This window comes from Cyphomyrmex costatus, unplaced genomic scaffold, assembly GCF_001594065.2.
Source record: "Cyphomyrmex costatus isolate MS0001 unplaced genomic scaffold, Ccosl1.0 scaffold51, whole genome shotgun sequence".
Classification (NCBI taxonomy): domain Eukaryota; kingdom Metazoa; phylum Arthropoda; class Insecta; order Hymenoptera; family Formicidae; genus Cyphomyrmex; species Cyphomyrmex costatus.
Window position 1 is genome coordinate 770,338 of NW_017279354.1, and position 9,828 is coordinate 780,165.

A 9,828-nucleotide genomic window follows, 5' to 3' on the forward strand; every position below is an offset into this window, starting at 1 on the left:
TTTTATAGTAATATTTGAAAAATGTACAAAAAAATATATATTTATTATATAAATATTATTAAAAATAAAAGAATTTTTAATAATATTAGACAAATTGTGTTAGGAGAGTTTCTGAGCTTTGTGTTAACTAATGTTATTAACATTATTTAAGAATGCATTATTGTAGATTGAGAAACGGTATATTTCTCTATCTTAAATAATGCAAACTTAAATAATGTTAATAACATTAGTTAACACATCGCTCAGGAACTTACTATTATAACCGGTTATATTCATATTGTTATGCGCGTATAGATTTGAATATCCCCACTATTGTTCACTTGACCCTTTTAGTTCCAATTTTTCTACCTCATAGGCTTTTTTTTTTTAAATCGTGGACGTAGGGAAGATTCGAACCATAAATCTTTGACATTACCGACACGATCTTGGACATTGGCTACATAGTTCAAAGTCCACGGTTTGTGGACATAAGTGGCGTTTCAAAATAAAGTAACAGCTAAATCCCGGGCATGGCCGCTCTCAAGTTTCGTTGAACCACCCGACCGGTGCGGACGCGTTTCGGTCCGGGTGTTCGTTTTTTGTATATTTTTGAGAAAGTGTTGCCGACTTTGACCGTGCCTCGAATTTCCTTACTGATGTGTGTCCGCGTTTGGCTCGGCTCGTTCGTCCGTCCGGACGCGCGTTAAAGTGGCGTGACGACGTTGCAATCGCAGGCGCCCGGTGTTCGTTCGGGTTTCGCCATTTTTCGCGGGCATTGCATCATTCTTCGTTTACATATTACGACTTTGTTTCGTTTACACATTACGATTTTTCGTTACTGGCCTTGACGATTGCCGTTGGATCGGCTACCCGGCCAATTATAATCGACAAGAAGAAGAAGATGGCCGCTCTTCAGGCTTCTCTCTGGTTATACGTTGATGACACTCAGATGAATATCTGAACCTAACTTAACGTGAAGAGAAATGAAAGAAAGATGAACAGTGCAAGCATTTTAACTAAAAAGATCAGACCTAATAACTTGTCGGTGTTTTCGACGCAAGTTTCGATAATATTTTGGAGAGGTTAGAAAATGTGTACTCGTCATTATTATAGAAATTTTGATGAAAAAATAACCGAAGAGAAAAAAAAAAGTCTTTGAAATAGTATATACATATATATATTTATGTATGTATTTTTATATCTGTCACACTACATTATTGTGAATGTTTTTTTTTGTTAATTATCTTGCATGTGGTGAGATTAAGAGATAATGGTAACGTTTTAATAAGCTTTTACTATTGAAATCAATTTTGTTAAAGCTGTTTAATAATGTGATATTATCAAAAAATGTACTAATTGTCTTATGCATTAAATTGCATATTAAAATTATATTCAAATTAGAATATATTTTTTTTTACCATTATATAAATACACCATCTTGTAGATGTATTTATTGAATACTAATGTATGTATCTGTGTGTGTGTGTGTGTGTATATATATATATATATATAATTTATGAGAAATGAATAAATAAAATAAAATAATATAATAATTTAATCATTATCAATAATAAATAACATTAGTTTATTAAACTTTTAAAATGACTTGTTTATTATTTTTATAATTCTGTTTTTATATAATAATAGTTCTCTTTATTTAAAAAATATATATATATTATATCACAAATTTTAATGAATTATTTCTAAACAAATTTTAATTCATATAAATCATGAAATAATTTTAATAATGAATGAATTTAACTTTCAGGTGTAGAATAAATGACGCTGTTTTACAAGCTATATCAACCATTACGATCTCATTTTTATAAGTTTAACATAAATACATATGTCTTATCAAAACGAAACTATAAAAAAAAAATTATTCATTTAGAAAACCTAATCACAGAAAATGCTGATATATATGAGAAAATGAAAGGAAATCTATCTACAATAGAATGGAAAAACATACGAGAAGAAATTCTTCAAAAAAATGCAGCAATCACACCATTCATTGTAGACTCTGTAATCATAGATATGTGTGTCAAATATTTTCATGTGGATAATGCTATTGCATATTTCAAATTCTTGAGGGAAAATAATTATTCTTTGAATGCAGGAGTGATCGGAAAATATCTTAAACTCTATGTTTTGAAACAGAACTCCTTGACTGATGTAGATAAAATAGAAATTGTAGAAACATATAATGTTTTGAGGCAAAAGTATCAATATTTAGATTATGTTACAGCTGAAAATTGTATAACAAGCTTATGTTTGACAGATGAATGGGAGAAAACACAAGATATAATAGACATGGTGAATATTACATCTACTCCAGGCACTAATATATATTCTGCATTAGCTAGTGCAGCATTTAGAAACAGGAAATCCGACATTGCATGGAAAGCACTGTCAGATTTAGTGTTGCACAGGCTGATTCCACTAAAACATGTATACACATCACATTTACAATATTGCCAGCTGGAAACTGCAAAATTTTTCAAAAGTAGAATGGAAGAGATGTTTCATTTCTGGATTAAATACAATATAATACCAAATGATCAAATAATAAGAGCATATGCTAATACAGCTACCAAATATGGTTGGTCCACAGATCGCACAGTAATCCCCAAAAAAACGTTTGTTGTTTTTTTTAAATATTTTAGCCATTATTTAGTTTAATACACTTAGTAATTTTAAATTATTTAAATAATAGTTTTAAAAGTTTTAATAATTAATGATAGAATTCTTTGTTAAGTAGTAGATAACTTTGTAAGTTATCAATAATTGTAATAATATATATGAGTACAGAGTTATGACTTTTAAAATAATATTTAAGAATTTACTAAATAAAATTAAAATTTTAAAGCAAATAGATTAGTATTTTTGTAGAATAAATTTAATATTTTGAATCAATTGATAAAATTTTAATATTTATGTTTATAGGGGGAATTGTAAACATTGCGGTCACTCTTTGTCCAAAATAACATTTAGTGAAGACGAATTTCAGAAATTGGCAAAATTTATGATGGATAGAGTGATTATAGGGTCGGATGTCTATCGCAAAACTAATCCACAAGAATTGTTGAAATTTAAGGAATTTATTGAAAATACTAAACCCTTTGACATAGTCATTGATGGACTTAATTTAACATATCTGCAGAATTTATCTGCACCTAAATTAATGCTGGTAATATATATTGTTTTTATTAAAACGCTTGTAAATTCATGTATATCAATATATCGATACATTATATAAGTTTATATATGTAGAAATATCTATTATAAAATAATTTTTTCTGTTATTTTTCTATAAATATATTAATTATTAAATATTAATGTACGATTTATATTAGCTTCTGAATGTAGTAGAGCATTTCAAAAAATGTGGGAAAAAAATACTCGTATTGACGCGGAAACATCAAAAGAAGCTATCTGAATTTAAACGCGTAGAGCGAAATGCGTACGTCTTTTTGATAGATAATTTGTAAGTATTGTGAATATAGATACTATAGAATTTTTTTAGATATAATTATTATTATGACATATGATTACTTTATAATTATATGTACAATAAAAAAAAAAAATATATGTGTGTATATATATAAACATTATAAAACAATTATAATATTTTGAATAAATTTTTTGTAAACAAATACATTAAATTTTAGATCTGCTGATGATCCATACATACTCTATGCAACTATGGCATGTGGGATGAATACAATGTTTGTTTCGTCGGATTTAATGAGACAACATAAACATTCCTTGCAAGATAAAGACATACAACAAAAGTTTAAGAAATGGCAGTTTTCGCATCAGTACTTTGTCAAGTTCAGTGCAACTGGTCTTCGTATTCAAGAGCCTTTTACCTATTTGCCGATTGTACAAAAGAATGATAACTGTTGGCATGTGCCATGTGTCACTGAAGATCTTAATACAGAGATTTTAAAGGAATTTTATGAATTCTCAGATAAGTGGTACTGTTTGAAGTATAATGAGAAAAAAATGTATTAAAATGTAAAGTTGTTTATTGGATGAAATATATTTATACAATAAAGATCAGATGCGATTTAAAGATATACAATTTTATTACTGTCTTTAATAACACGCAATATGATGTTTCTTATATAAATTTATAATAAATGTTATAAATTATATTAATTGCTTGGGCTGTACTGCATTAGGTCTGAAGACTAAGATATTTAAATTAACTAATGTTCATAATTGCTTATAATAGCCAAAGTAATATCTAAATTAAAGACAAAATGAAATTAAACACCAGAGGTAATAGTAAAAGACGTAGTATTTTAATTGATTTGTAATACATATATATATTTTTTTTATCTGTAATATATGTATATTTTTTCATTTTTCGTGATATATATATATATATATACTCACTGCTTATACTCACTTTGGCTCTGCTAGCGCACAGAAAATTATTAATGATGAATCACTGTTACATAATTATTGTTTACCTCATCGAGATAGAAAAAAACCGTTAATAAGCACTTTTAGCGGAAAAAAAATATGATGAAGCAATACACAATTTTTTTAAAAGCTTCGAAAAAGTTTTAAAATTTAATTTAAACAATATATACATTTTCGTCATTATATAAAAAAATGTAGTAATTCGTATTGTAAATACAATAATAAAAATTCATTTTTTCGTATTTCCTGTTGTTATACGTGCTCGTATTGCTCACCCAATTATGATTGCTTCGATTCGATTATTTAAAATAATTGTAAATAGCATTTAAAAAAGCACATGAGCATCCAAAGCAACATGTATATATGTATATATATATATATACACATACATGTAATTATAGTTACTTTTTGTATAACTAAATCTTTTTTACTTTTCCAGTATATCTTATTTCTTTTTCCCCTTTAACGTTCAGTGTTTCAAAAATTTAATGTAAAAGTATAGTATAATAAATAAATACAAAAAACTGGCAGATGCAAAGAATAAAAATTGCAAATATAAAGAACAGACTTTAAAAGGAACGAGAGTTGCTTGTCGAATAATCGCGTGATGAGAATCAACCCATTTGTTCGCAAATGCAGCTGCGCAGTGGAGGTCGCTGCAGTCGCGGCTTTATGATCTAATCTAACAGAATTATCGCGCGATAATTCCGTACTATAATTTATCGCGTTTCTCAACGCATCCTTCCGTCCGAATTCTTGGGTGTTGCATTTCTGCGCGCTTTTTCGCAGCCAATCGATTTCAGCGTTCTTGCTCTGAACTCTCGTCCTTGCCGGATATGTAATGCTGCGTGTCTGCGCCCGAACCTCGCCATCTTTGTCTGTCACCGTCGTCGTCGCCGCCGCCGCCGCGAGGACAGTCTCGCAGAACGTGGTCCGGATGTTCGCTGATCGTCGTAGTATTTTCGTTGCGTGAGAACTATCGTGAGTCTCTCCGTTCCAAATCACAGACTTTCCAAGATCGATCAAGATCTACGTGAAAATACTGTGATTTCTTCTCGCGCTTCTCCGGCGTGTCGGTTCCGCGAGAGAAACGGAGAGGCTCTCTCCTTCAACGAGGAACTTTCGCAGGACCTTCCAAGGACATTCCCGGGACGTCCCAAGGATTTCTTCGGAACATCCTGGTGGCATTCCTTCGCCGGTGGGATGCTACATTGAAGCGAGCGGTGGCAACCTTATTTGGACCATTCACAGAAGTAAGTACGAATTGTTTTGTTGGAGTCCAAATTGTATCACACACAAGAGTTTGATCAGCTGGTACAAGACGCTGCTAGATAACAGAAGACGCAATTCAATTGTGTCAACGAGTGGTTTGAAATGAACGCGATTGAAAAGATATTCTGTCCAATTACTAAGTAAATAAACATAGAATTGTAGGGTATAATTTTACAGGTTATATATTGAAAAACAGTGCACCAATTGTTGTGAAAAAAAGATTTTTTTCATACTGAAGTGTCTTAAGGTATAGGAAAATGAGCCTGTATTATTTTAACATGATTTACTTATTTTTGTGTACTATAGTCTGGGGGGATTTTCATGTTTAAGACAGTGTCTCTTCCGATGAATATTTTGCAGTTTCTCTGATACTAATTAGTTATGACTGATATTATTGATAAAAGAATTACTTCTTTTTTTATATAATAGGGATACTAATCGGCTTAATTTATTTCCGCCGACAGCGGTAGTCGCGGAAGCAGAACAGAAGGTTAGAGACCATGACGTTGACGACGAACATCACTATTTTCGACTATGTTTTCGAATATGCTTTGAGCAGTATAAACGTTGCAAAATGTATGTGACAAACTTTATTAAATTGAGAAATTAAAAATTAATTGATTCTTGTTTCTTTGAAAGATTAATGAAGTATATATGACAATACATAAATAATCAAAATAAACGCTTGTGCGCCACTAATTCTTGTGAATGGAAAAGTAAACGTAAAATAGAAAAGGTATAATAAAATTTTGATCTTATTTTTTGGGTTTATTTTATTTTTTTTAGAATTTTTGTAAAAAGTACTCTGAAGATCTTATAAGATTCGAATGTAAGAATTAAAACATTCAATTGTACATATGTATTTGAAGAGTTTTTTTTTATATAATATTAGTTTAATGTATAAAAATAGTAACAGTTAATTTCTCTATTTCTATATCTATTTATCTCTATTTATCTTCTGTTTTTTATCTCTATTACAATAATTAACAATTAATTTTAAGAAAATCATTAAAATGAATTAATATTAGCTTTACAAATTATTAGTGAGATGATATATATTAAAACTTTTTAAAATTATTTATAATAATATGAATCTATTTTTTATTATATAATATTGAAAATAAATATGAATGTTTTTATATATATATTGGAGAACATTTAATTTGTTTGATATATATAAAATAGAATTTATTAATTAAAATCTGTAACTAATAATGAGCATATCGATAAACTTTTTTAAATTTGTTAAACGATTAAATGTTAAACAATTTCATTATGTGATCTATTCAATTCATCTTTTTAAGGAATAAAATTTTAATAACAGATAATTATCAGCGATTTTTATGGACATATATATATATTTTTTATTAAATAAAAATGTTTTTATTTATTTATTAGAACTTGAATAATATTTAGGAAAGTCTTTTTGTCGATCATCATGAAATTATTTCGCTACAATTCTCAAATCCTTTTTCTCGTCGGTGTGTGTGTTCCGAGTGAAACTTAATAAGACTTTTCCTTTCTCCTCATTATTACAGTTCTGCTGTTATTTATTGTGTACTTTAATTTTTAACTATTATTTCATATATCGTTCGAGATCTAAGATCATGCTGTATTTATGAAGTAATTTTGTTCGACGTAGTAAAACAGTTCAATATGTTATTTTAAATTACGAGCTACATAATTATCAAGATAATATATATTAATAATATTATTTGTGTTGACAGCATTGTAATAATATAAAAATTAATATTAAATATCGATATTATTCTTTATGATAAATAATTTTATAATTAATTTAAAAAATGTACATATAAAATTGATTAGACACATGTACTGGACAATTTTATTATATTGAAGAATTATTATATATTAAGTAATTAATGATACATATATAATATATGTATATATACATATATATATATACATCTAAAATAATTTGATATATTCGGTCATCATCATCATTAAAGTAATTGCGATATAGATGAGTTCAACATTTTGTTCATATTTTTAAATCACCCATTTAAAACTCAAGTGTCACCTTATATTATTAAATTTGTATTTATGGTTGTATTATGAATATTATGATAACAATATAACCATAAATGTTGGTTTGATATTATTTAATGTTAATTAATGTTTTATAAACCTCTATTATAAAAATTTTTTTCAAAAAAGTATTATCTCAGCACTAAGTTCAAAATCATTTCTACTTTCAAGGAGAGAACTTCTAGAAACTGGAAAATGTGAACGTCGACTCTTATTGTTAAATGTTTTCGTATGTTAGTTGAAAAATGATTTTTTTTTATTGTATGTACTATTTATGGCGAGAAATATTAACTTATGTGAACCTGGCACCCGACTTCAAGAAAAAAAATTCTTTTTTTTTTATTGGATAGAGCTAGGTTTGTACCCGATTGTACCACCGTTCTCTTCGTTTGTACCTCAAGGATATGAGTTTTAATGATCGAATTCGTTTAATGATTGGAAATATCCAATCTGTTTATTCTATATTTTATTATAATATTTTATTAATTTTGTATTTTATCTCTATGTTTAAGTATTCATTATATTATTATTACGTAAGTCTGTTGAAACATCATATTATGTAATTATAATAATTGTCTCTGTGAAGTTAGCACCTCAACTTTAAAAATCGGAAATTTTAATAACAGTACTGTTTGCACCCGCAATAGTTCTAGAGTTCCTGATAGGTTTCATCAATAGTACTGTTGATTTAGGCCAAAAATTTTAAAAAATAAAAATATACGGTGCTAACTTCGCGTGGCACCGCAAGATTTGAAAAAGCCGATTTTTATGACGGAATCTCACAGTACTCGAAGAGTACTACAGTTCCTGATCGATTATAACAATAGTACCGGCCATTAAATAGTTTTAAATAAATTTTAAAAAAAAGAGCTCGCACCTCAACTTTCAAAAAAATTATTTTTTTTACGCCATTTTGTGGTACTCGAAGAGTACTACAGTTCCTGATCGGTTTTGGTTTTAGTGACACTACCCAACGGCCAGTATACTGGCCGACTTTTCGACTTTTTCTGACAGTACTACAATAGTTCCGAAGAAATATGCAGGTGTCGACCCGAGTACTCCTCGTTTAATATGTTTAAATAATTTTTTAATTTTTCCGCTGGCACTGCACGACAAGAGTATAATACCTCTAAACAGCCAGTATTCGCGTCGAAACCTGCATATTTCTTCGGAACTATTGTAGTACTGTCGGAAAAAGTCGAAAAGTTGGCCAGTACTGGCCGTTTAGGGGCACTTTACTCTTGACGTGCGGTGCCAGCGGAAAACTTAAGAATTTATTTAAACATATTAAACGAAGAGTACTCGGGTCGACACCTGCATATTGCTTCGGAACTATTGTAGTACTGTCGGAAAAAGTCGAAAAGTTGACCAGTACTGACTGTTTAAGGGTACTTTACTCTTGACGTGCGGTGCCAGCGCGCGGATCGAAAAATTGTTTAAACATATTAAAAAGGTGGGTAATGTCACTAAAACCGATCGGGAACTGTAGTACTCTTCGAGTACTGTGAGATTCCGTCATAAAAATCGGCTTTTTCAAATCTTGCGGTGCCACGCGAAGTTAGCACCGCATATTTTTATTTTTTAAAATTTTTGCCCTAAATCAACAGTACTATTGATGAAACTTATCAGGAACTCTAGAACTATTACGGGTGCAAGCAGTACTGTTATTAAAATTTCCGATTTTTAAAGTTGAGGTGCTAACTTCACAGAGACATAATAATTCTCGTTCAATAATATGTCGAAATTATATGGGAAATTATGCAAAACATATGTGAATAAAGGTATTAAGAAAATAATAGGTTTTTCATTTTCGGATAATTCGCACTGATGCAATCTCAATTCCCCATTTAATTAAAAATATCACGACGATTATCAAAAAAAATTCGAAGATTTTAAATTATACATTTATTATTACGCAATATTTTTCTCACATCTGATATTTGATGATTTTTTTATACATACGTTGTAATCTGATATAAAATGTCCGTGAGAAAAAAAGAACAATATTCCTGTATAGCATTACGCACATGGATCTGCTTTACTCGATAGTAGTGTATCATTGGCTCAGTTAGTCTATCGTCATCTCGTGAGTCATCG

General features: G+C 29.2%; 1 protein-coding gene across 1 annotated transcript; it reads left to right on the forward strand.

Annotated features, from left to right (window-relative positions):
* Positions 1 to 582: 582 nt before the first annotated feature.
* mldr (mitochondrial ribonuclease P catalytic subunit) lies at positions 583 to 3,993 on the forward strand. Its single transcript, XM_018546029.1, has 5 exons — positions 583 to 1,061; positions 1,748 to 2,615; positions 2,923 to 3,166; positions 3,333 to 3,463; positions 3,648 to 3,993. Exons 2-5 carry the CDS (start codon positions 1,759 to 1,761, stop codon positions 3,991 to 3,993), a joined length of 1,578 nt encoding a protein of 525 aa, XP_018401531.1. The 5' UTR covers positions 583 to 1,061; positions 1,748 to 1,758.
* The last annotated feature ends 5,835 nt before the right edge of the window (positions 3,994 to 9,828 follow it).

Bases quoted from the DNA above. Each gene is read 5' to 3' on its own strand.
- mldr (XM_018546029.1), top strand. From the start codon at position 1,759: ATGACGCTGTTTTACAAGCTATATCAACCATTACGATCTCATTTTTAT. The intron at 2,616-2,922 runs GTTTGTTGTTTT...TTATGTTTATAG, and splicing joins ACAGTAATCCCCAAAAAAAC to GGGGAATTGTAAACATTGCG. The intron at 3,167-3,332 runs GTAATATATATT...GATTTATATTAG, and splicing joins CTGCACCTAAATTAATGCTG to CTTCTGAATGTAGTAGAGCA.